General features: G+C 40.8%; 1 protein-coding gene across 1 annotated transcript; it reads right to left on the reverse strand.

Annotated features, from left to right (window-relative positions):
• Nucleotides 1-1,200: 1,200 nt before the first annotated feature.
• LOC309589906 (solute carrier organic anion transporter family member 1C1-like) lies at nt 1,201-27,678 on the reverse strand (the record flags this gene model as incomplete). The annotated part of the gene is made up of 15 exons (XM_082310620.1): nt 1,201-1,423; nt 2,500-2,617; nt 3,863-3,927; nt 8,137-8,321; nt 8,763-8,928; nt 9,997-10,192; nt 13,550-13,714; nt 14,565-14,810; nt 15,574-15,672; nt 16,769-16,915; nt 17,853-17,974; nt 18,603-18,735; nt 19,558-19,699; nt 23,014-23,159; nt 27,594-27,678. 15 exons carry the CDS (start codon nt 27,676-27,678, stop codon nt 1,201-1,203), a joined length of 2,238 nt encoding a protein of 745 aa, XP_082166746.1.
• Nucleotides 27,679-27,919: the final 241 nt, after the last annotated feature.

Here is a 27,919-nt window from a genome sequence, read left to right on the forward strand (position 1 = left end):
TACTTACAGTCACTGCTGAGATGCAAGTGATGTGATATGAGATTGTTTTGCCAATATTATGATGAAGGGTGAAGCCTACTTTTCATCATGTGCTCTAAAATTCTAGTTGCTTTAAAGGACATCATTTGTAGTGGTGCTGTCACTATCTTTTCCAGTGCAAGCATTCTTGAGATTTTGTTCCATGTTAAACAACTGTCCATTGTACTCCTCACCCCAAATTTATTTAATACCAAATATTGTCAAACTGCAGAAATGATATATAAAGGGATACTATGATACATGTCTCAGTTTCAGCTAGCAAATAAATACAATAAATTAAAAGCAAAAGCCCCAAATCACCTGGTCTTTGAATTCATTTTATTGTTCCCAAGCTGTCTTGTCATAACTTTTTAAAAAATAAATCATATGTATCTTGTATCATGGTGTTATTACTTTGCATAAAATGCATGGAATTATTCAGTCCACTGAGTACTAGCAAGTAGCAAGAAACTGCTGGAAACCTAAAAAAGCTCTATTTTTATTCCAGTTTCCTTTGGACTCTTTGCAATGACAACTTTTATTGCTGTTATTGTTTTGCTGTAACAGAGCTACTTGAAAAAGAATCCCTAACCACAACATTTGGTGTCCTAAGTGTTATGGGTTGAATTAATGAGATGCCCAGAGCCTGTAGCTGATTTGTCCTTCCAGCAAACCACCTTCCTCGTGCTGCACTGCTTGCAAGGGTGAGCTATGTGCAGAATATCCCTGCACCTTCCAGACTGCCGAGTCGGGTTTTGTGTGCCTGCTCCTCTCGGGCTGGTACTGTGGCGGAGGGAGCTGCATTGCATTGCAACCTCCCCACTAACCCTCACACACAGAAGGAAGCCAAGGGGCAGCAGCGGCTGTTGCAGCTTGACAAGGACGGATGGAGCTGAGGGGCAGCCGTAAAACTAGCTTCTTGGCAAGGGAGCAAGATGCACCTCCCCAGCCATAACAAATCCCCCGACTTGAGTGGCACTGACTCAGCAGGACAAATGGTGAGCAGTGTTTTCAGAGCTGTACATGTGCTAAAATGGTTGTCCTTGCTTTTGGCGTTTACAGTGAAAATTACATGAAGGTGAACATTTTCAGGGTGCATACTAAGATATCGCTTCACTGATGATGAATTTTTGCCTGGAACGCCACTCACTTGGTAAAGTCACGGTGGAGATCTCAGTCTTCCTAAAGTCTAGTCTCCTTTTCTGGCCAGTAAGTTGTCTGAATTAAATGGTCACTATTGACAAAATTATCTTTCCTGTTCTTTGTCCCACAGGTGCCTCTCTCCCCGTTGGCTGAGAGGGTCTCATCTTGTGGAGAAGACCTTTTCCGGAGAACCCAAAGGACAGCAACACTGAAGAAAATGGACACCGTGCCCAACACCAAAGTCAGCCCCAGGTACACGTACCTGAGAGAGAAATGGTTGATCAGAGCCTATTTCAAAGGCAACATACGACTAGAAGGTATCAAGGACACATTCATATTTTCATGTGGTGAGGCTAAGTAAGAAAGCTCTTTAAGCACGGTGATGACCCTGGAGATGAGAGTTTGCCAGCTCACCCAGGTCAGGTATTGTGTGGTCTGTGGCCAAGAAAGCATCTCAGGCATTGACTGACCTCCTCCACCCCAACGTGCTCCAGTGAGAATAATACTAATATTCTAGGGCAATTAATTTATGTTTTGGTTGCCTCATAGACAGTACCAGTATACCAAGACCATTTGATGGTATTTTTGCTTTACAGGCATAATAACAGTAACAACAACAGCAGCAACAATAACATCATTATGCTTTATTAGTAATGAGTCCCAAATGAGCTTTCATTCTTTTCTTCAAATTTTCAAAACAAGATGCGCCGTCCCCTCAAGTTTTTTCTGGGAGTGGGGGGAAGGGAAACCTGTTCTCTCATTTTCCTTTCACCATTGTTATTCTGTTTTCCATTTCTGGTAATGCCTTTCATGAATGCAGTTCAGATAATTACTCTTCTCTAGCAATAAATTGATAAAGACAACACTGCGCTTAAGCCTCTAGATAATCCAAGCGTGCTTTGTGGCACTCTTCCCTTCCTTTTTGTGGTCCAGCTCCAACATGGAGCAATGATGAGGCTTAAGAGCCCTTTTACTTATTTACTTACTTATTTACTTACACAAACACACGATCTCACAGCAGAGTTGTTAAAAAATGGGGGAAGCTTTAGCATAAAATCGAGGTTTTAACTGAATATTTTTTGGGTGAAAAATCAAGTGGCTCAAATATTTCCAGCTGATACTGAAATAGGATGACCGCCCCCGCCCCCCCTCCTGCAAGAGACTAAACCAAAAGAGAATGCTAAAACCTGAGCATTACTGTTAATATTGCTAGTTAGGCTCTTTCATTTGGCATCAAATCTTTCACTCAAATTTTCTGACAGAAATTCTTCTACCAGTGCCAGGTGTAGATGTACTTAAAGAATAGAAGTTAAAGAATGAATGGAGAAGAGCTGTTACCTGAGAGCGCTGGAGTCATAGAGTCTGCATGCTCCTCTTCCCCCACATCTTTTGCTTCCCCATTTCAGGCAAGTGGTATCTATGGCCACTCCAAAATACACTGGCGCTGGAATTCCCGCTGGGTGTATTTAACAAATAAATAGAGGCAAGAAGGTTACTTTCCAGGGTGATCAGTTCTGATCTAGAGACATGTTCATGTAGAACATTAAATAATACATTCAAACAGCGGTGACACTTCTGCACTGTTTGCTGGTTCAAGAAGTCATGCCTTGTACTGCCCAGGCACACACCGCCCTTTCTTCTCTGTGGGGAATCGGGGTGGGGAGGAAACGCAGCTGAACATCAAAAAGCCCATGGAAGTCAGCAGAAGGAGTGCTGGCTATGGTTTGGTTTCCTGGCCCTGCAGGACCCCTCTGTGAAAAAAATAAAAAGAGATACTTCTCCTTTCTTGAGAACAATGGAGCCTGTTCAGCTTGGGGGTGGAGGGTGTCCTGTGTGTTGGTTGGGGAGGTGAGAAGGCAAGAGACAGCAGGGCTGGGAGCCTGCAGTGGGGCTACAAGTATCCTCCAAGTATCCTGAGATCCTACTGTGGCAGGGGCAAACCTACTGCAGTGCTTGTGGGTGATGGAAAGGAAAAGCCTTTCTTCAGGTGCTAACGGGGACATTGTTGGACTCTGTCCAACCTGGGGAGCCAACCATGGTTGCTGGAGAAGAAGGTAAACCTGGAGGGAAAATCCTGGCCTGCAAAGATGTAAGAAAGCAGTCAACAGCTTGTTTTGATGTCATTTCATCTGCCTTATGCAGCTCACCTAAGTCTGCTCTATTTAAATAAGTGACTTGCTTCTTCCTAATTACCTTTTCTATGAAGACCTAGAGGATTTTAGAGTTTCCAGTTCATTGGCATCTTATGGTACCCTTGATTTTAGAGAAAACTTGTAGGTGGCTCTACCACAAGGCTGCAGTGAACCCTGCCCTCAGGCACAGCTGTACTTAGATTAGTTCCCTTAGAAACTAATGAAAATATGCTTGAAAAATGATCACAAGTTCTGAGCCATAGCTGTTCTATTATGCTTGTTGCTGAATAAGGAGAGACAAGAGGTAATTCTGATGTTAGCTTCATAGTCTGAAGCATCACTTGTCACCTCTATGGACATTAGCAGTGTGTAATTTTATTATACCTAATACGCGGTTATGCAATTTATGAAATAGCGCCTTTTTTTTTTTTCAACTCTTTTCCTAGTTTTTTTTTTAATCATGTAATATTAACTTGTCATTATTCTTTGCAACAATCAAAGTTTAATTCTAGGATAAATGATTAGTGAGGAGTGTATTAAAATAGACCCAAGAGTACAACTGGACTTACCAAGTACTCTTATTGCCAGGGTATAGATACCAAGTGCAAATGATTTCAAGTGTGGTTTAATGCATCTAAAAATAAAAAAAAAAATGGTGTTAAACAGAAATAAAGAATTGACTGTGGATAATTTGAACACAAATAGAAAGTAAGAGGAAGGAGAGAAATGTGAGTTTTTCCTCCTTACTGACCCTGACTTTAACAGAATTACAGAAATATGTAAATAATGTGATAAAATCAGAACAGTGTCTCGGAATTCTGAACATCTATATTCAATATCACATTTTAAGAAGGTGGTGCATTTTCAGATAATACCAGCACTTAGGAATTACTAACACAGAACAAGAAAATTGATTGTGAAATCATGCATCATTGGATAGCCTTATTCAGTTAAACACTCTCTGAAACTGTGGATCATGACCCAGGCTAGTACAAGGTATTTAGGCACTCAATTTTCATTGCACTGTATCTAGGATCAGGATCACACCTCCTGTAAAAGTAAATCCTCCAAGCCATTCTCTGATAGAACAGACCATTTGCATTTGGACTTTTTTGAGCTTGCAGTGGGGGCCCAGCACAGACATCAGTCCTTCTGGCTCCAGATCAGCCCTGCTCCAGCCTTGGGTCATTGTCCTGGCTCTTCTAGGAGGGTGAAGGTGGTGGGCAGGAGAACAGCTGCCTTTCACATCCACACCAGCAGCAGTGTGTGTATGGAGCCACTCAAATTAGTAAGACTCATCTGCTGCTAACTTCACCAGCTGCTCAAGTGTGCTGTTTCATCCAGCAGGTATCAGACTGCCTACTATAATACCTAATCCAGCAAGAACCTGAGTACATGCTTTACTTTTAGCATGTGAGTAGTCCCAGTCACATGATTAAACTAGGACATGGTGATATGTGCAGTGAGTAACACATATGTATCATTATGGTAATTGATAAAACTCCCTGTTGTCACAGTCATTTTATTCAATATAAAAAGAAAAAAAAAATGGTTGAAATTCAGTTGTCACTATGGATAAACATAGCACTTTGGAGGTCTAGTCTATGTTCTCTGAACTAGGATGGACTCAGTTCCTGCAGAAATTGATGTAATCGGGAATACCTTTTAAAAAATAATGAGGACATTGCAGAACAATTTCTTTTGTTCCCCACCAGTGATGTTTTATTGTTTCCCAATGTAGCTGCCAGAACAGCATTAAGAACCCACATTGTAACTGATATTTGGGTCATCTTCCCTTAATTTAGCGAAAGTGGAAAAAGACATATATGGAAAACAACACCGAAGTACCATGGTCAAGAAATTGCTGTGTGCACCTCATTTGTAATCTGAGGACTTTATTCTCTAATGCCCTGAACATGGCATGTTATATTGTGGCTTATACAGGCACTGCCATCTATGCAGGCATGAATATAATATGATTTTGAGCTGGAAGAATAGTGTTTTGCCCTCCTATCAGATACACGCTACACAAACAAGCCTCAGCCTAGAAGTCCTTTTAACCAAATGCAAGGCCATAGAAAGCAAAAAGTGAAAAATAAAATCAATAACCGGATATTTATTATGTGTTCCATAGGATTTATATCCTGCAAAAAAAAAAATCTTCTCTTTCAGATGGAAAAAAAAAATTGTTTGAGCATTTATATAGTCTTTGCACGGAAACAGGATTTCTTTGAGATCTTGAGTGAGAGCCAAACCTCTTAGGGAGATCTGAGACTTCCTTTTCACTGCCTAATCACCTGCTATTAATAGTTTGTGCTTGAACAACAGCTATCTGATTTGCAGGGGCTTTTTCTCCAAAACTTCAGGGCTTTCCCAAGTTCCTTGGCAACTGTAATTAGTCTGATACCACTAAAAAGACATTTCAGCAAAAGACTTGGTCAGTAGCTGTAAGGATATTTCAATGATTTCATTCGTGTAAATCATTGAAATAAATGTCACTAAATTTTATAGGTTTGAAGGGATTTAGCTGTATTTGTGCTCCATGGCAGGTGCAACGATATCTGCTCATCTGAAAACATCAGCTTGCTTAAGTGCTGGAATCTTATCAGAGATGACTGAATACTGAATAATTTTAAAAACAGGTAATTGGAAAAAATACTTAATGAAGTCTGCAACTTGACCTTGGGACTATTTATTTTCAAAGAGCATTTAATTTCTTTCTGAGAACAGAAGCACACTTTCAGTTCAGACAGATTTTCAGGGAAAGCCAGTCAATGATGGATTTCAGAAAAGCAAGTGTGAGCTTAAAGTGGAATTGTGCCCACAGGTCATTTGCAGAGAAAAAAAAAAAAAAAAAAGGATTGAACTTAGTGAAACATGTTTTAATTAGCTGCACATCAGATTCTGATGCCTTCAATCCAGCAGAAAAACACATAACTTCTCAGTTTCAATTAAATGGCTCTCAAAGTAAAATGATTTTCAACAGAAATAAAAGCTCTAGAGCAGAACCAGTAAAGCTGTTTTGCTGATTTCATACAACAAAATGTTTTAGTATCATTATTGAAAACCTCTCTAAACTTTTCTAGATAAATCCATTAAGCATTAAGTCCCCTGAGAGCAAGTTCTTAAGGTTGAGAAGCGCAGGCAACTCTATGTGATTTGAGCTCGTAGGCATTCAACTATGAACGTCTCCTCCCAGACACTTCTGCAGTGGAGACAAGATGGAAAGCAGGAGGTTGAGCATGGCAACAGTGGTTTTGAGGCCCTGTGTGGTACCACATCTGTACATTTTCTACCGTATGTTTTATGGATAGAAAGGGAGCATCATGTGGAGGGAAAGGGGAAGGAAACTTCACCCCTGCATAGCCCTATGCCCATATTTATACAACAAAAAATCCTGTGTCAGAAGCAACCGCAGAGGGCAATCTGGCAGAAATCCTGAAGGCTTTGCTGCAAGCTCTAAACTTGTGAATCATTCTCCTCTTGGTGCATGGACAGTGTCAGTGGTGCATAAGCTTCGGCAAAAATTGTCTAAAATGGATTATAATATGATTGTTCTTCTTGGGGTGACTCTTTGGAAAGAGAGAGAGAGAGACACCATGTGTTTTTGCAGTACTCAACGGTAGCCCTACAAGATGGGTGGGGAATGCTCTGCAGCTTATGTGGTTTAAGGCATATACTTCACTGGCAGTGTTTGTGGAGGGCAGTGGAGAAGGATCCTGACCTCAACCATTTCTGAAAGTCTCTATGTGAATATTACTTCTGGTTCAAGGACTGTGCTGGAACCATAGCTGAAGTTACATTTCTTTATTTAGGTTTTTCCATATAGCCTATATTCAGCCAGTTTTAGCACTAGCTTTTTCCATGTGATATAAAGACACTGGCAATGAGGCAAGGCCTGTTCCAGAAAATTTCATAGAAAACCAAAGAGAATTTTGGGGTAAGAAAGCACAATAATAATAAAGATTAATTAAACTGTCTTTACTGTTGTTTTGTTTGAGAAGTAGAATGTATCCATCTGGAAATAATTTGGAAAGAGGAACTGAGAAAGCAAGCTTTCCAAAACAAAGCGGAGCAGCACTTAGAAATCCAAAAATTGCAAGAAGCTGACAAAAATACAGATTAATCACTGGAAGTATTATATTCTTTTTGCACTTCCTAAAATTAGCTTAAAAGTTTACACTTGGCAATGGACAAATATTTCCTGCAGTCAAATACGTATTGGAACAATCCCTTGGGACAAGCATTTAATAAACCTGTGATTGTTACGAGAGAAAAAAACCCAAACATCTCATGCTAAATCTATCTTTGTTCTGAAGAGAGAAATCTGGGACAGAACAATTATATGGAATAATAATAAAATGAACTAGAGGAGAAGAGTTGAGTGTATATAGGGAGTTTGGGTCAGATCACCTCTGTGTAGCTGTGCATCAGTATCCATAGGAAGTGAGGAAAACTGGCTACCTATAAGCATACATGTGCACACATTGGCACATGCAGAGCTAATTTCCATTTGCATGGAGGCCATTTAACACCGTTCTGGTAATGTAAAAGGCATTAAGGGAAGTGGAATTTGGTATAAATGATAACCAGGCCTCTTATATCATATTTAAAACCAGAGAGGTGTTACTGGTAGAGATAATCATAAGCACATTGTTGCTTCAATGGTAGAAAACTCATTGTTAAATTATGAGGTTGCCTTTCAATAGTAAAAAAAAATAATTTAAAAGCCACCTTGCATAGCTGAAAACATTTCACAATACTAGGGGGGGAGGGAGACTCAGTTATACATGTCAAAACACCTTGAAAACATTTGGCAATGCTAGAAGAAATTATTTCTTACCTTAGAAGCAGTATGTATCCAGGTGTGCCACCTACTGACAAAGTATATGAAGTGATAACTGATATTAGTAGAAAATACAGAAACATTTTTGGACACTCATTTCCTTTTTGACATGGTCCCGCCACAGCTGAGGAGCTTCGTGAAGGAGATCCTAAGGTTTCCACACAGCTGCAGTTAAAAAATACCTGGAAGACAGCAGGCAAAAGTGTATGATAACCTAAACAGCGGAGAAGTGGATGTTCAGCAATTGCACATTATGCTTTTCTGGGTAGCCGACACTTTAAATCCGAACTGGAAAATGTTTTTCAAAAGGAAAAGGCTTGTTCATTGAAGGAGAAATTTATAAAGAAAGGATCTACTGTTGATGAATGTATTTAGTGGGTTTTTTGAAGAGTTTTGGTAGCCAACAGCTCAAAAAAACCACCCTCCTACATTTCTGCTTGGGATTTCTGCTGGAAAGAGCAATTGAGAAAGTTTTAAATGTGAGTGGCAGATTGCTAAAAAAACCTGAGGAATTTAGGGCTGGAGAGGATGTGCCTTTCTCAGTTTTAATCCACTTACTCTGACAGAACTGGTTGTATTAGGAAAACTACCACATCACATATGGAAATGCAAGATTGTCTTACAGTGTTTTTCCCACTGCCGTTGGACGCCTGGCAGCCGGCGAGACAAGCGGAAATGTAGGTAACTCCATTTTCCCCGCAGATGGGGTCCCAGTCGTTCTTGGAACATGCACAGCCCGAGTTGCACTCTGAAAACAGGGCTTGCTCATAATCAGTTGTCCGTTTCGTTCTGGGGAAAAAGAGAAATTGCAATGATGTTTTCTAGCAGATGTGGAAGAAATCATTATCAAATCATGGGTTATGCTCTCTGCCAGGCACACCTGGCCAGACCTTCTGCCTGTAGTCCATTAACGTGTTGTCTCTTCACATCCATGCAGCAGTGTAAATTCTTATTTCTCTGTTATCAAAAGGTTTTCACAATATCACACCACCTACTGTGAGATAGTAGCTACTTCATTAAGGGGGACAGCTAACAACTTCTATTCATGCATTTTTCTCAGATTTTCTAAGTTTTTAATTATCTAAGGCTTGATGCAGTTTTAACAAAACTGGACAAAAAAGTTTGATTACTCCAGTGGCAAAGAGGGGAGTGAGTTACTCATGGGGAAACGGTTGTTGTAGCAGTTAGTGAGGAAATGATCAGAATGGGATTCATTCAAACCCAGGGTCTGATGCCTTGCACGACAGCTATCTGCCAACTTCAGCCAGCTGCTGCTGAAGCCAACAGCAGAGCAGGTCCTGAGGCTGCTGTGGAGTCGGTGCTGGAAACTCCTCTCAAAAAGTGGGCTTTACAGAGTAATAGCACAGGCAAAACTGACAAAAAAGTGCTAGGCTCAGGTATACCTCACAGTTAACATCATGGCTAACTTATGGTTAGTCTATGAATGCTTAAGTTTTGGTTTCAGAGGCTATTAAATGCCACGGGTTTTTCAGCAGTGCACAGAGGCAAGGAACAATTAATTGAATCTCCCCCCCCCCCCAAGCTCCTCACATTTCCAGACATCTCTAGGCTCAAAGGATGGGTCCCATGGCAATAATAATTAAAAAGTATATCAGGAAAATAATCTGCACTTGTGGCATAAACCCCTCTGGGCTGAAGGCAACAATCATGACAGGGTTCTGACACGGTGCCCGCTGGAATAGATGGAGCGGCTTCCACCACTTTGAATCAAATTTTTGGGAAGCATATTTAGGTCAGGCATTCTCTTTTCAACAATATATACTTTGTGGAATAAAATGAGGAAGGATTTTGGTTTGCAATAGAACTTTATGCTGAAGCGTGCCCTTCCCAGCATACCCATGGTACGACACAGTCAGTCCAGCCACATCCGAGTTCTCGCAGCCCATTGCAAATAATGAGAGGAGCAAAAGGTAACCAAAGAAAGATGATCCCAGGGAGAGTTTTGCGGCCCCTAAAACATTGATTCTGAATTTTTTCATGATCAGCCCCCCAGAGAATATGCCAAAGGCCACAGCAGGAATATTGATAAGACCTGAAATAAAACAGAAAAAAACTGCATTAATGAAAACCCCAGCTCAATGGACTATACTCTTCAGACATAAAAAACAGCAGCAGTGATAAGATGAAGCAACAAAATATGAAAAATCTTCACTCGGGGCATTTTATTTGTCCAGATTTGAATTGTTCCTAGAAAGGTGCTGGGACTACTTTTAAAAACTTGCTCCTATGGAAATGTTTCATTGCTAGTTCTTTCAAAGAGAGAGATTATGCATAAGGTTTAGATAGCGATCTTCCAATTTCTTAAGCTAGGTGGTTTTCTCCACTGTTAGTTCTTCAGTGGAGGGATCACTGTAGTGTTAAGGCAAATACTTTTAGTGTCATTTCTCACAAGAGCTGCTGTGGGCACCGAGGAACTTTCTGGGATGTCATGCTGCTTAGGGCAGCCAAGACAGCCACAGTCTCACTGCACAGTTTGGGGCTTTGCTATAGACCCTCCCTGTGTCCTTCACCCATATAGCAAGAGCGGGAGCAACAGGGGCCGCTCTCCGGGGCTGCCCCACTCCGACTCTCCAGGGTAGCTTCTCTCCTTCCCTTTGCCACTGACAGGAGGAGCCTGAACTGCTCACTCCTGGAGGGCAAATACAGTTTTATCGACAGTGTTATGAAATCCAGAGCAAGACCTGCTTTTTCTGTTTTGATTCAACCATGGAATGCATGATCCCCTAGAGAAGTCTCCAAAAGGGAGAGAGACGGTGGTATGTCCTCATCTCTGTGTCCTGGAGAGTTAGGGAATTTCTCTGGTTTTGGTTGTTGAAATGCTCTCTTAGGTGAGTGTTGCAGCAGCAAAAAGATAGGTATACCCCATGGGCTCTCTATTTGCATCAAGCTTCAGGCAATGAAGTGGAAGAGCATTGAAGGAAACGTGTACAACTGGGTGACCATCAATCCTTACCTGGACAGCTTTGCTCAAAGCAGTGTCCATACTGATAGACATGGACAACAAGACCAAAAAAAATCCCATTCAATACATGCAAAAAAGATGTAAATAGAGACCACCATCAAAGATAGTGCATAAGCAAGCAAGGTGCCCTTTGCTGGATTTCATTGTTACTGAAAATGATTATCCCAGTGTTACCAGCCAGTTCCAGCACATTATATTTCCCCTTGCACAGGGCTGTGTGTGCGGTTTGCAGCTTTTAATTCATGCTGACACCCGGCAGTGCTGAGCCCAGCGAGTGGACAAAACACAAGCAAGTACCAAAGCACACGTGCATTCATACAGCAGATGAAGTTTCAGAAGTTTATTCAGAGGACTGGAAGTATTAGAACATGCTTTCAAACGACTTGATATAAAAGCCTAGTTTATGACATCGGAGTCTAATCTCCCTACTAGGAAATGTGCTATGATCCCTTGAATTTCTGGCTTGGGTCAGTGTTTGATCCACACGTGCACATGGGAAAAAAATCAGTGCTTAGAAGAGATGCTAGCAGGTATGTTTGATGTTTATAGCAAAAGCAGAAGTCAGTGTCTTGGCTGAGTACATGAGCCTAGTTCAGTTACTGATGAGCTTCAGGAAGCTTCACTGGGGTGGCATTTTTCACTCTGTACATGCATGAAAATTGTACTTCAGGGGATTTAGAAGCAGCATTCAAAATGCAGCATATGTAAATCAAGAGGCACTACATAATCTCATGTGGGTTCCCCATCCAAACACATTGAAGCTGCAGGTTTTCCTGTTCTCTTTTGCTTGTAAGCAGAGACTGGGATTGAAACTGGGAGCTGTATGATGCACCAGAGTACCCGCACTCTGCCTGCCCATTCCTATGCACCCCTTTTCTTCATGCCTTTGTCTCATGGCCTTACGGGTAACTCTATTGCTTGACACTGGCATTGGGGGGAAGGGGGGAAGTGTGTATATTTAAGGAAAACCATACAAGCACTGCAGGTGCCATTTTACTTTCTTACACATTCCTTGGATTGTGACTACTGAAAAATACCCTCTTATGACCTCGAGCTGATTTTTTTTTTTGTTATAGTGCTTCAAGTCGCTTTAACAATTCTGATATCTATCAGAGAGATTGTGATAGTGATTGGTTTAAAAAAAAAAGAAATAGGAAAAGAGGTAGGGAAAGGGAAATAGCCACTTTTGGTTTCTTAGCAAGGGCAGACTGAGAGAGAGTGGTAAAGGAGGAAGGTGAAACACCTTGTTGCAGGTATGGCCACTCAGCGAGGATCCTTCCCTAGCCAAGCCATAACACATTCTCTGTTGCATGTAGTCCCTATGCTTTGTGAAATCAGATGGATCTTAATCCTCACTCAGTTTGCACATACCTGAAAGCTTAGCTCCAGAAAATCTTTAAATACAATGAAAAGTACTGTACTGAATGTAGGGATTGTTTTCTGGACTTTCTCTGGCCATCGACTATGCTTGAAGATTTCTCCTTGCTTTTAGGAGATTCGTGCCAGGAAATTCCAGCCTCTATCTTTAAGGAATTAACATAGCTCAATGGATCAATACAGCTTTTCTGCATATATATACCTCCGTTGCTGTGCAACTAATGCTGCTCTGAAACAAGGCAGTTGCCTCCGTATTGGATGGATGTAAACCTCTTTGCTGTCTAATGCTATTGAATCCCTGGGCCTCAGGAACTGAACCCAAGCCTGCAGGTTCAGCAACTGGGCAGTGAAGTTCACTGTCCTGAAGGCATCTCCAAAAATGGCCAACTTGATACCTAAAGGCAGAAGCAGCATCTCTCTCTCATGTTGTACAGGAGGGCTTGGGAGACTAACTTCACAACAGAGAAAGGCTCTTAGGTACAATTAGGGCAGAAATACCTATTTTTCCTTCACCAGCATCGCACTGAGATAATGTTAAGTTTTTAATGTGATCACTGATATGACTTTGACTTCCTTTTATTTAACACTACACTCTTCAGAAAGTAAGAAATCACTGGCAATATTACTGCTACTTTATGGTCAGTCCTTTAACACTCACTGAGTTGATCTTCATTTCGTTGAAATAAATGGGAAGCCAGCAAGGGAACAGATCTGTCTGATGACAAATTTATGTAAAGTATTTTAAAATTAATTCTCTTTTCAATTATTCTCTTGTGATGTACATGCATTATTTTTCAAAATTCCAGTAGAATGGGAAATAAAGTATCCAGTTGTGAAATCTTTTGCAGTAACACTTACATAGATAAACTCAGAGCTAACTGGTGCTAAAGTAGAAATGAAATAACTTACCTTCTATGAGCTACTACTTGAAGCCAAACAAGGAAGAAGAAATAAACATATCAAAAAAAAATCCAATTTTGCCTTTATGTATACATATGCCACTCCTAAAATGTCCATTTTTAAGGCATCAAGAAGCAGATATAGCATTACCTATAACAAAATTAGTTTTTGAAGATGTTTGCCCATACTGTTGTTCAATATACTTTGGCTTATATGTCACCATGCCAATTAAAGAATTGAACAGAGTGATACTTGCACACAAATACAGAATGTAAACTGGATTCCCAAAGAGGTTCTTCAGTGATGGCAAGAAGTCTGCAAGACAAAATGACAGAAATGACAACCAGGTCAGAAGGAGAATAGCCTCTGTGAATAATGCTTTGCAACATGTTTGCACCTTCCAAAGAAGGACTGCAGGACATTTCAGAAGGAATCCATGTAGTCCCATGATGCTCCTAAGAGCTCTCCCATTTCTGGATGGGGGAACAGTGGAGCAGAATACTAAGCATCAATATTCCAGAAGAGCCATCTCATTTTAGGTATCTTCTTTTGATCATAAAACAGGACTGATCTGTTTTCTATATGTCCTCAACAACCACAGCATCTTTAGCTTAATTTGGGGGCAGAGGGAACTCAGCACAGCTGACAGTAAGCACAGACATACTGAGTTACAGATTCAAGTACTGAGGAAAAATGCTGTTGGCAAAGTAGGGCCAAGGAAATCTAATTGTGCAAAACAGCTCATGTCTAAATCCAGATAGCCCCTGAAATACTGGATCTAATCTTATTCTGATAAGATATTGTATGAGTTTTTCTAATGAATGACCTTAAAGAAAAAGGTTTAGCAGAAACTGAGATTGTCATATTTTTGACCCCCACTTCTGCAACAGTCAAAATCTGTAAATGAAAAATTTTTGCAGAGTTTCATGATATTTGCTGGGCCACTAGTGTAATTTTACAAATCTCAGCTGGAGAAATTCTGCATGCAAGAGCAGGCCCAGGGAACAATGATAAAACACTTTTTGTGCATATTAATTAGGTGGAGAGTGACACCTGAGGGAAAAATTAATTCTGAGGCCATTAAAACACGGCCTCAGAAAGTATAAAGCATAAAAGCTAGTGAGAGAAAGACTCAACAGTCAGGAAAGAAACTCTAGTGACTTGCCTTTTGCCATTGCGGCAATCTTCACTTGTTGCTGATAAGATTTGTGTTGGTCCTTGTTATCCTCAGTGATGAACTTTGACTGCTCGGAAGAGGTACTGGAGTCCTTTCTGCTCTCTGGTTTTGGGAGGTGCTTCGGCAGGAACCAGAAGGGGATGCCAGCCAGAACGCTAATCACACCTGCTATTAAGTATCCCAGCCACCAGGCTCCCACCCACTGCACATCCTTGTGAGTTATTGTTACACTGTCTGGAGAAAGTAAAAAAAAAAGAAGAAACAAATAAATGCTTTCCAAGAATGTTCGCTGATAACAAGGAATGTGATTTTGCAAGGACTTTCTCCAGAGGAGTCCACCCCCACCACGCCAGGTTTAGCTGTGCTATGTGTCTTTATTGGTGTTGCAGGAGCAATTGTGGGGAGGCAATAAGGACTTGCTGATTCCTGTGACACAGCAGCAGCCTTCCCCTGTCCCCAGCTGTGCTGCTCGCATGTCCCCAGAGAGGCTGCAAGGCCTAGGACATGAGGTAGTCCGGGTGGCCACACACTTGCTCCCAGTCAGTGCCAGGGAAAAACAGGGTGGCAGGTGTTTTCTCAGGAGGAAAGCAATCAGGAGCCATAATACCCGTTGCAAGACCACTTTTCTAGGCAATGACTGTGTACTACAAAATGCATGCACACAGCTCTCGGCAGGATCCTGAGCCTCAGTCCTGCCTCCGCCTGGTGCCTGCTGCCCGCCCCCGAGCCTCCTCACCAGGACATCTCCCCGGGGGGCACCAGCCGCAGATCTGCTGGGGCTGAGGAAGAGGCAGGCCTCCTACTTCCTCCATACCCATCCTTCTTGCTAGCCTTTTCTGCATGGGGCATTGCATTGCTGTCATCATTTTAATTTCATAAAGTGCCTGCTCTACTCCCTCTAGTCCTTTATACCTAGAAGACAACTAGATAGTTCTTGGCCTAAAATAGGCATTTTGGAGCCTGACTGAATTTTTAAAACCTGAATTTTCTGACTTACCCAGATCTACAAAGCCAATGTCAACATAAAGTTTGGCACACAGGGATCCTAGAAGAAAGCCAAATATTGGGCCTATAATTGCAACTGTCTGTACGCAGCCTGCAATAGAAAATGGGATTGTTACACTTCTGAGTTAAAAAGAGCACTGGTTCTTGCTGCACCTAACAGCAAAGTATGACATGTGATAGGTAACAAGTGATACAGTCTTAAAATACTGAGCCGACCTTTGCTCTCTGGCACATTAGTTACACAAGTTAGAACATTTTCAAGAAGAAAAAAGCCAACAATAAAATTTCCCCCACTACATTGACACTTTGACTTTTTTTGTTATCATGAAAGAATGAAATGCAGCCCAAAGGAAAAAAAGTCAGGGAACTTAATGGCCTAAACTCAATAGCAGCACCAATCTATAATTGCTAGAAGCTTTTTATCTGACTAGATGAAAGTAACTGGAAAGCAAATGTCAATTATTCAAGTTAACTGATCACTTTAAGTTGTGGTGGGCCCTGAATAGGCTGAAAAAACACTTTGCTTTGGTACCCAATATTAACATGTTTCAACATACTCTCGGCCAAAATTTCTGAATATTTTGAATTTTCAAATTTGATCTGGAAATCTGGGAAGACTGAATCTTTTACAGAGAGAACTTGACGTTTTGTCTTTTGCCAGGCTGGAAAGTTATCAAGACAAGATGCTGATGGAGAAGGATTTTTTGGTAATATTTCAGGTGAATGTGCAGAGGTCTTCAGACAATAAACTCAAGAAGAAAATAGTAGTACCAACTTTTTAAAGCCTCAGCACTATTGTTTATAATTCTGCCTGAATCTGGAGGGTATGTTTTGAGTGCCTGTTGAAGCTCTATTTTAAGTGCTTAAAAGAATACATGTTTTTTATCACTTTCCAGAGAACTGAATGTGCACAGAGGCTCAGCAGTCCACATCCAGAAGAATTAGGAAGATTAGGGTAACAGCAGGAACCTAAGGTCAAATTCTTTCCTCAAATTAAGATAATGGAACTGTGCTGGTATAATTAAAGGGGAACTTGGTCCCTTGAGTGTACATGACTTTAATATTGGAAATTATGCAAACAAAACAACCATGGCAAGTTAATTCAATAATACTCATTCCATTATTCAGAAAGACTCAGTTTCCTCTGGGGAAAAATGCATTAGAGAAAAAAAAAAAAATTATTTTACCAATGTATAAGGCAGCATCCTCTTCAACAGCATAATCATCAATGTATGTAATTCCCAGAGGCTGGATAGGAGTTTCACCTATTCCACGCAAAAGATTTCCCAGTAAAACATAGATCCACATGGAAGATCCTGCTTCTTTTTCACATCCTGGGTACATCACAAGAGAGACAGCAACAATGTGTTTTTCATAACAATTTGACACTGAATGCACAGGACTTCTAAGATACGTCTAATGGGGGAAAACCAGTATGAAAACTGTGAAAATTGTTTTGTGGGGTGTGGGGATGGCAATTTTAACCCAATCAGCTTGAGGTGGACACAATTTTAGCATGAACTGCTTCAGTCTAAGATATTAGAAGTTGGCCAGTTTTATAAATTCGTCACCACATCCCATTATAGAAACCTTTTTCACTTCCTTCTAACCAAAACTGGGATCTCCCAATGGAAAGATTTGGGAAACATCGATAATAGTGAGCACTACCAGCTACATCTGATCCACAGGTACGAGGATGCAAATATACACATTTTGTGACATATAGAGGGTTTGATTTGCTCATCCACAGCTTATTCATGGCCAGGCATCAAGGAAGAAGGCTCCTTCCCCACAAGGACCTCAATGCACCCAGAGGGGAGACAGCTTTGTGGTGTGCAAAATGGGGTCAGCAGGCAGGGAGAGAAGCAAGAAGGGGGGTCTGCAGGCTGGGAGACCCAAGCCGCTGTTTCCAGTGGGCTGAGGATCTGAAGGCACATTTCCTGGCAGAGGGAAGGCCATGACTTTCCAAGGTTGCCATGGGAGATTGGTGTTTCTGCAAGCCACAGAGCTGCAGAAAGTTGCTGGAGGAGACAGCAAGGCTGGAGGAAAGGATGTAGCCCGAAAAAAAAACCTTGGCAGTGGGCAGTGGCAGTTATATATTTATTTTTAATAAATTTGTCCCAGCCAGTAGATTTGGCTTTTCTGTGGGAAAGATTTGTCTGATTCCATTTATTATTTTTTGTGTTCTAATAAACTATTGCATGAGTGTTTGGGAGCCTTCTGATGTATTTTAGTGTGCTTATCACAACATTTAACAGAGATCATTCTCACCTGCACTTATTTTTGCTTGAGACTTTTCCAAGGCTGAGAGTGGAGTTTGGCTTTTATCCTGCAGACATGGAGAGATGCTAACAGTCGAATTGATGGTGGAAGGGAATCTTTCATACCGATATCTGTTTGTAAACCAAAGTTGTTTTTTTACTGTCCCAACTTATAAGAAAAAGCAAACAGATCTGTTACTACCATGGAAGATCGGTCCATAGCACTTAAATACAAATTTCATCTGCATCCAGTGTTGCCAATGATGGTGTACAGGGTATAAATGGAACTAGGTTTATAGTGCGGTAGTATGTGAAAATTGTCCCTTCAGTTCTCTTTGTGTCACAGTGACGCATTTCAGTTTAACAGGTACTTTGCTTTGCTATGATGCATGAATCTGTACTAAGAGATTATCAGACAGTGGATGTATCCTCTGGCTTGTGTTTGATACTCAGATGGTCTTTCTGAGTTTAGTCATCACTTCATCTCTGAAGCTTCAACTGTTCTTAAACTGTGTCAAAATGTGGCTGATCAAGATCACAGACTAATAAAATGATAAGTTGATTACAACTGAGAATAGCATATATGTTAAATTATTTGCTTTACAGCAATAAGTCTTTTCACAAAAAAATATAAAATTAAGTAATGACATCCACATATGCCTATTTCTACGGGCATCTTCACGATCAATGCCTAAATATTTTAGCGAGCTAACATTCAGTGTGTATAGCCCAGTTGGAAAATACCAATCACTGCACTTACCGTCCCATGAAGAACTGGGGCATCGCAATTAGGAATGTTCCAGCTGACATAATTAAGCAGCCTGCTCCAATTATTCTTGGCCTGTGAAGCTTCGCTCCAAAGTAGCTTACGAGAATTATGATTAGGAGGTTACCTTTGAGAGTACAAAAAGAAAACTGAGTTTTATAGCTTGTTGATGCAAGATCCCCTAACATAATGATTCCTAGTATGTGGTATAGGCAGTGATTTCAGGGGGAGAGGGCTCATTGCATGGGGTTGGTGTTTCTCCCTCTTTCTAGGAATTCGTACAGGAGCCCAATGCCTTCCGTGATAAGAAAACCATAAACTTTTGGATAAGCAACTGGAAAAGGGGAGAACTGTGCCAGCTGAAGAGAACAAAGAACCAGGAAAGCAGATAAAAGGGAATCAAACAGAACTTCATACACACGAGCTAAGATTTCATTCCCATGAATACCACAGTCCACTGAACACCCATGAGATATAAATTCAGTAATCTGAAATTGTAAGAGACAATGTCACACTGGAAAACTTAGCGCAAGAGGGAAGGGGATGGACTGGACAATGAACATCATAGATTACAGTTAGAGGTTTGTACTCTTGCTGCTAAATAAATCACAAAGGGCAAACACTTGTAGGGGAGGTGAATTGCTGACAAAAGGAGAGAGCAAGCAGAAATCTGTGCAGGTAAATTCTCATTCAACAGTCAAAATTTCTATCAGTATTAATTAGCCAGACACTAAGCTTATCAAATTACAAAATATTTGGGGCCATGTTGAATTACTTGTATTAGCAGCCCTGTCCTACCCAACATAATCATACTGACAGTCATGCTGATTTTTACCAGGTGAATCTTGCTCAGTTTTAATGGTTCAAGGAGATTCATACAATCATTTTTCACAACAAATTGCATCACTGTTTTTTTCTGAAAACAAAAATGGGTTTCTACAGCACATACCAATTTCAAAACTGCCATCAATAATGCCAACCAAAGAGGAAGGGATATCAAATCTTCTTTCTATTTGTGTGATAGTACTTTTTAGATAACTTCCTGACAGTGCTTTAGCAAAATAAACAAAAGACAATGCACCAAGAAATATCTGTGAAAGAAATTGACAGTGATTAAAATCAGGCAGTACAGAAGGCTTTACTTTATGAATTATTTTTAAACAATTTTTACATTCCCACTTCTTCTTTTCCAAAATAACAACATCAATATTTGTCCTACTTTTTATGAAATGCTAGATTGCCGATTTGTCCATGTCTTATGATAATATAAACTGAACTTGCTATCAGCCACTGCTAATTTCAGGTAGATGCCAAAGCTACTGACACTTTGAAGGACGGAGACATGTATCACCCTCCTGATATCTCTAAGGAGGGGGTATATCTTACACAATAACAATAAGGGTAAATGTTAAGTGTGGCTTTGTGGGGAGGCGAGTTATTTGGGCGTTTTTTAACATGGGCTTTTGCAATCTGCTGGGTTTGAGAGTCCTATTCTGGTAAGCTGTTCCCACTGAAGTCCAGGGTGACCAGGAGGGAGAAGTCTCTGCCTACTGTTACATGGCTCCATGACTCAAACAGTGACCTGCCAGGCGATTCTGTTCCAAGCTGATCCTTTCCCCACCGGAACTCTTGCAAGCTCTAATACATACATTTTCTTTTGAGTGCACACTGCATTTTGCTGGGGGACAACCTTCTCTCATCCTATTGTTTTGCAGAGGCAGTGATTTTCTCTTAGTTATCACTATATCTGTTTTAGTGTGTTACTCTGCATCAGGAGTGGGCTTTGGAAATGAAACTCCAACCCCCTTCACTGCGCTTTTGTACATACTGCAAATGTGCAGACTGAATCCCCTTTACACGAAATTAAACTGGAAGAGGTGCTCCAGAAGGGCATTACATTCACTTCAACACCAATGGCTCTTCAGTCTCTGGGACAAGACTAGAGCTGGTCTGAAGTATCTCCCCACCCTGAAATGCATACAGTGGGAGTGCAGGGACCTTAGCACCAACTGTTTTATTCCTGCAGAGCTATCGCCTAAATTTGCCTTCACTGAATGCAGCCTTACTGAGTTTATGAGCTCCAAGGATACTCACACACCATACAATTGGTCATGGAAACCACAACATTGCTTTCTACCTTCAGATACAGGTTGTGTTGACTGAATATATAGGGATGCTCTTTGTAAAAGGTGTTAAAAAAACCCCAACCCAAACCCTAAACCAGAAATGAAAAGACATGGTAATGTTTCGTATAAAGAGAGGTCTAGACCCTTGTCCTACTCCTTAGGCCTGCTCTCTAACTAATCACACTTCCAGTAAGCAGGTGCTCTGAAGCGATGTACTCACCTCCAGTGCAATACTCCTTACAACATCTCATTTGACAAGGCACATTGGTAATAACACTGGCATCACTGTTGAATGCAAATTCTTGTGTTAAGGTTCAAATATATCTCTGTGTCACATTCAACACACTTTATCCAGTGCTTGTTATTCCTCCTTCAGAGACACATGTGGGTAAATAAACAGTATCTGGTTCTTTTTTCCCACAGTGAGGGCTCTCATATATTGCCATAACATTTTACTTTTTCAGTGTGTTTATGCCCTTGGATTTTAAATAGCAATGTGAAAGCAAATACGGTTTTTCACAGGAAAATCGTATAGGTCAAACTAGAACTTCAAACGTCTCTGTCTCTCTTTGGCACAAATTTTTCTACTGGGTTTGCAGCTGTCCCAGGAGGGAGATGGAGATTGCATGCAGTGGTGGAAAAATGCTCCCGATTTAGACCTGGGACAGAAAGGTGCACATGATTTCACATTCTTCTGTGGTTTGTCAGTGACTGCAAGTAAATATTTCACCACATCTTTCTGGTTAGTAAAGGCAGTTTTAATACATGGGAAGGCTGATAATTGGTAAAAACAACCTGTTGAATCTGCATATTGTTTTGGTAACTTTAGGCAAATACAGATCTGAAGCAGAATTTTTTGTGACTTAGAAATATCTTTAATAATTTCATACTAACTCATCAAGACATCATCAGAATTGAAAAAGGGTTAGTTCACAAAAAAAGAGTTTTTCTAAGTCCTGCTGGAATATGTTAATCATATTGATTTGGGTTCCCAGAAGACACAAATTTTTTGAACAGAAAGAAACAGCTGAAATATTATTGCTTTTCTATTTTTGGAGCTATTAAGCTGATTCCTGACTGGCTAATCTGTGACTGAAGGTTTATTCAATGAGGGAATCGGATTATTGTTGCAGCAAATGGAAGAACAATGATAGAATTACTATTATGCTACAAATTTAATTAATACACCCCATCTTCTATTTCAAAACAGGACCCCGTTTCTCGGCCTTTACAGGATCAGACAAAATCAAGGAGAATATTCAGGAGTCAAAATATTTTTATAGCAGTCATCAGACTCAATTAATCCCACAATATCTTAACTGCTTTGCATAATTTATAGACTTCAGGCCAACTATTGCTGAAGTCATTGACTGTATTGGGAGCTGGACTAGTATATGAAAGTAGGTAAGTGTGTGTGCGTGTGCGCGCGTGAGAAAAAAACAACAAAAATAAAGACTGTACAAAATGAAAAGAACTGGGCAAGGCCAAGGACTCATTTTCTGTATAACTCAAGTCATCTCATCTCACTATTGTATGGTGATTTATCGAGATGTCACCCAAGAGGGTGTCAGCATCTTACAGCCTGGCTTTGGGAAGCAGGTAGGCACAGTAGGCAAAGCATCATGCTGCCTCCTGTACCCCAGTGTCCCATGCAAGGAGGAATGCTCCTCCAAGGTGCAGCGGTCCTACCGTCAGGTAGGTACAGCTACATTACGAGGCTTAAAGCAGGGAGCTTCCATTGCCTTGAGAAAGTGCTTCTCATGAGTGAGATAAATACAGATACAGCAGTGACACATCTGCAGTTTTGTTTCAAAGTCACCTCATGCAGTGTTCTCTCAAATCAGGAATATTACAGTAATACTTCAATAACATAGCACTCAAAACACGCAGATCATAACACAAATATTATTTTTCAGCGCCTAGAAGAGTTCCATGGCTACAGTCTTAAAAAAACAATCTGTACTAACAGCTGCCTGCAGTACCTGCCGATACTCTGTTCTTAACTTCAGGAAAATAGGGTGGTGCAATAAGGAGGATATCGGACCTTTTAGGATGACCCTTGAAGATCTCATAACACACAAGCCTCAACCAACATGTTTGAACATTGCCAAACATTAGGCAAATACAGATCTGAAGCGGACCTTTTTTGTGACTTAGAAATATCTTTAATAATTTCATACTGACTGAGCAAGACATAATCAGAACTGAAAAAGGGATCGTTCATCAAAAAAAGAGGTTTTCTAAGTCCCTACTGGAATATTCAAAAACTCTTACTCTACCTTTATACCTCCACAACACGACTGTTTTTCCTTGGATGTGGAAGATTCAGATTTGAATGAAGATCGATCAACAGGCAGGATTGTGTTGTTTGAGAAAAACTGGGTATTTTCTTTTGATGAAATCTCCATGATGTTATCCCCTGCCTCTAAACCAGAAAACATGGAGAACATTTTAAAAGGGCATCCTATTAGCTCAGCCTCAAAAGCTTGTCATGTGACAGCAACACCCCGCTGTACTGTTTTCCCTACAACAGCAATTATCAACCTTTACAACAGAATCTGACCAGTGCACTGGATGTTTAATTATGGAAATTTGCAATCCACTTGCCTGTAATAATGAAGATTAAATCATACTCAGCAAACAGTCATCATCTTCATTCTCTAGCTATCATCAATGTGATTTCATTGAACATTTGACCCAAGCATTACTGGCAGACTAAACAAGGCTTGTTAACATTTTCAACAACATTTCTGCAGCCTATATGTAAGTCCATGTTTCTAGATGTGACCATGTCTGCAGAGATTTCTCAGAGCCAATCTCTGAATTTCCCATATATCTGGGACATTAAGTAATTAGATCAAAGGAAATCTAGCCCCATTAATGAGGGACTTGAATTGTTTTAGATTGAAACATTAGCTCAAATCGCCTGATGTTAGCTAATGAGTTACACAAGAATAAAGAGGTTTAGTTCCCTTTACAATTTTTGATAGAGCCTTAGGGCTCAGTGATCAATTGTTACAGGAAAAAAATGTGAATTTTCTTCTTTGCAGGTAAATACAAAGAAGTAAAGAAAAACCTAAATGCTGCACTTTGAGAACAAAAGATATCAGTAATTCTTAAATCTCTACTTACATACTGCAGTACTTTGTTCTTAATTTCAATCTCTAAATCAGATCTGAAAATATTTATGAAATAAGCTTCTGTGTTCACTTTTAAGCAGCACTGTGTTTTATAGACCTGCCAGCTGAAAACATGAATAGGAGAAGTTACTATTCTTTCATGGTGTCTAAAGACACAGATCTTTTACATAAGTAAAAAATATATATGGCTTTATGTATATGTATATATCCATGTACATACATGTTTTTTCATGGTTTCCCAAGGGTCTATGCAGTAGGTACTTGTGTTTCCAGAAATGTAAGTGAAAATAACAAAAGTATATCTAGATGCTAAGATTTGCTCATGCAAATACTTGCCTAGTCTCTGTTCATATATGGACAAGGCAAAAACCACATGTGGCTGTGGCACCAACATTTTCACTGAGATCTCTCCATCACACCAGATGAAATAAGAGCTACTGACTACATACAAGAGAAATATTTGCATTTGACACTGTCCTGACAAGGATTCTAATGTATTGACTTGTCAGCACTAATGAGTATACAGATTTTTTTTTTTAAACAGCAGTAACAAAATAAGAATGGTTTGTGCTTGCTGCAGAAAACTTACAACCTATTCCTGTTCTGCTTCTGACTTTCTTGCGAACTTGGGAAAAGTCATATCATCTCTCTATGCCCCACTTCTGAACTTGTACAATGGGGAATGACAGCACATACCTCACAGCACTCACGTGACGATAAATTCGTTCAAACTCGTGAGCATCAGCATGACAATTACATAAGGCATGCTGCCATGTAAGCACGTCAAATAGCCTTTAGCTTAAGGTTTGAGGTGCTCCACATATTACTACAGCAATCTCAAAATGAAAAAAAAAATTGAAAAAGGAAGACATCTGAAACACAGCTAAGTGAATTGTCCTCATCTCTGAGCAAAGCAATGTCCAACTAGAGAAGGTCCAGCAGAGGAGCAGGGTGCCTGCACAGTCTTCTCCACTGCACTCCAGATGCAGGGTTAAAAAAAACCCAACAAAACGCCATGGAGGTGTGGGACTGGATTATGACACACAGATGCTTGACAGCAACATACAGCTTTGTGCCGCACTGAGTTGGTACAATTCTCAAATGGACAGCGGTACTTAAACAAAACTTATACTCAGCAGTAGAAAAAATTATTACAGTACAAAAATTATTACCATTTATTATGTGAGTCTGGATGTCAAATGGAAGCATGCTAGGAAGGACTGACAGCCATACAAGATTTACAGGCTTTAATGTGTCCCAAATTGTTCCTGTGGCATGGCTTTAAGGAGGTCGGCAGTTTTCTGGCCTGGGGCAACCTGCACATATGTATCTCAGAGCATCAGTTCGGGGCCCTGACAGTGCCTCTGAGGGAAACAAGACAGAGAGCAGAGCAGTGTGCCCAGTGGTACCACAGCCCACTGCAACATTAGCTTTAATCTTTCCTCTTTCATGCAATTAGCATAAATATGAGTGTTTCACTCTAATCACAAACTTGCCCTATGCAACTCAAATACTTTTTGGTGCCATTGGTATTATACTTGGAGTATTTGCAATACACTGCCAACTGCACTGGAAGGTCAGAGATGATAGCTCTGTTTGTATCAAAGCAGATACCTGGCTGGTAAGGATGGTCTGCTACTGACTTGGGTATAGTGACAGCTTTGGGTTTTTGCCATATCTTGGATACCATATTTCTCCAGTGCCATGAAACATGAGGACAGATAGACCGTGTCAGCTCTTCCTTCCCAGACGTGGCAGGAATACCAGCAAAACATAATCCCAAGTAGTGGCACGTTTCACTGAGGTCAGGTTACTGGACCAGTTTGGCCGACAGCAAAGAATCAGTCTGCAGCACTGTGCTCGTTTAAGAAAGGTCAGTTTTGTTCTCTATTTTCTATCTACCTTGTGGTTTAAAAAGACAACATAAATGCAGTCACCTCATCACCACTGAAACACTCCGGGCCAAATTCAACCCTCTCATTGTTACAGTGCTAAATTCAAGCCTTCTGTATGTAGCAGCCTCCATGCATCTCTCCCTGTACATACGTGTGCGTGCACATAATTGGAATGTATATAATCATGCATTCTTTACGTGATCTAACACACGTATGACTGCAGAAGTGTCTATGCTTGGATGCATATGCACACACACACAAATTTCTTAAAGCTAGATCTATTGGAAGACAAACTCTTAACTGAAAGGATATTATTATAGGGGTAAAGTGCATGCTCTCTATTCACCAACAGTTTAAAAATAAGACCTGAGCAACAACCAGTTTGGCACAAGATTTAGATTTAGATTTACTTGTTGTTTTAAGTATGTATCTTTACCACATAGTACTTGCAATGGTAAAAACAGTCATTGGTTTTATCAGTCGTTATTATTAAACCTGCACACAATCTTCCAAAATGCTAGTTTTCTGGCAGTAAAAAGATATTCAGCTCTTACATAAGCAAATAACCAAGAGTACCAAAGCATAAACAGTTAAATGTGTGTACATAGACAATGCATTTTCTCTTTCTTCAACCAAATACCATCTAAGCAGTATTTCCTAATTATAGGTAGCATCTTCTGAAGCTTGCAGAACACTCTGAAATCTTGAAGGATCTCTGAAGACATTTAATCAATGGAGTTTCCATGTATTAGTTCTTCTAAATCCCTTTTGTTACTTTTACCAGAGATTAAGAAAACAAGCCATTGAAGAAAGCACTGTATAAGGCAGTTCTCTGTCCTACAAAAGCTGTGCTACTCCATGATAGTCAAGGAAGAGTAGGTGTATAAGTGAAAACAGAGTCTAATTCTGTTAATGTATTCTGTACTATCTTCCCCAAAATAGATGCACAGAACCAAGGTTCTTTTGGACAGGACTAAAGCAAGAACCATCAAAATCAGAGACATTTAGTCTCTGTGAAGCTAAAGGAGGGAAAAACATGGTGTTTTACCACCACACTTTGGAAGAATCAAATCAAACCAAGCAAGCTCCACTGTAAAATTGCCTTTTGTGGGAGTACTGAAATAAATAGTGGGCAGAATTTGATCACCAGTCGTTCTAGCAGGAAGGAAAGACACTGAAGCGGGTGCCTTGAAGCAAAGGGATCCTTACAAGCTTCATCACACCTATGAAAATTGAGCAAGTCCAGGTGGGTGACGCTCTGCCCAAAGGACAGCTGCTGGGCACACTCACACCTTCTCCTTGCTTGTCACCAGGGCTCGCAGCTGGGGCTCCGACCCCTCCTTGCATTCCTGGCTCCAGCTGGCCAGAGTGCGGGAGCCCTCTCTGGTGGCTCTGCTTTCTATCCCACCAAAAGCATGCCCGATAACTCACCTGTGGCACAGCTCCGGTGGCAGGGGTGCTCACCCTCCCAAGGGCTGAAATGTGGAGCTGTGCCTGCTGGTCAGGTCCAAGGACGAGCCTGTGCCTGAGCATGCATGCAGCGGGCTGAGACACTGCCAGGCATTTCCCAAAGCACCCCTCCACTCATTCAAACTCCAGGGAATAAAAAAACCATCCTTCCCCCATTGGAAACTCCTCTGCTTCACAGTAAGCCTCCTTAGACATGCCTTTATTGTGTGTCAACCCGCAGGCATAGGAACTGCACTTGCTAGAATAGGTGGACACAGGAGACTGGTACAGAGACTGTTTACCCATGAACCCAGATAAAGAACATCCTCTCTGAAAGGCGACTCAACAAAGAGAAGAAGAAAAGCCAAATCTTACCTGGCAGCAGAAATCCCCAGAGATGGTGCCTGCCAGTTTTCATAGGTAAGCTCCCTCTATTGCTTATGGATATCCATATATGCATGCATGGGCACTGGTCCCAGCTTAGAAGTGGGAAAAATTGGAGGGGAAATCCACCTCTTAGAAATAACCCCCTCTAGGGATGGTACATCTTATACTGGAGATAGAGAAAGGAAAAAGCGGGGGGGGGGAATTTGTTTTGTCTCTTGTTTTGCCTGAGCACTTGGTATTCATCTCCCCCCCCATCCTCCTCCCCCAGCTCCTCACTCTTTCCTTTCTTTCTCCCCTCCTATCAACTCCAGGAC

The sequence above is a fragment of the Platalea leucorodia genome (assembly GCF_965183815.1).
Source record: "Platalea leucorodia genome assembly, chromosome: 4".
Classification (NCBI taxonomy): Eukaryota; Metazoa; Chordata; class Aves; order Pelecaniformes; family Threskiornithidae; genus Platalea; species Platalea leucorodia.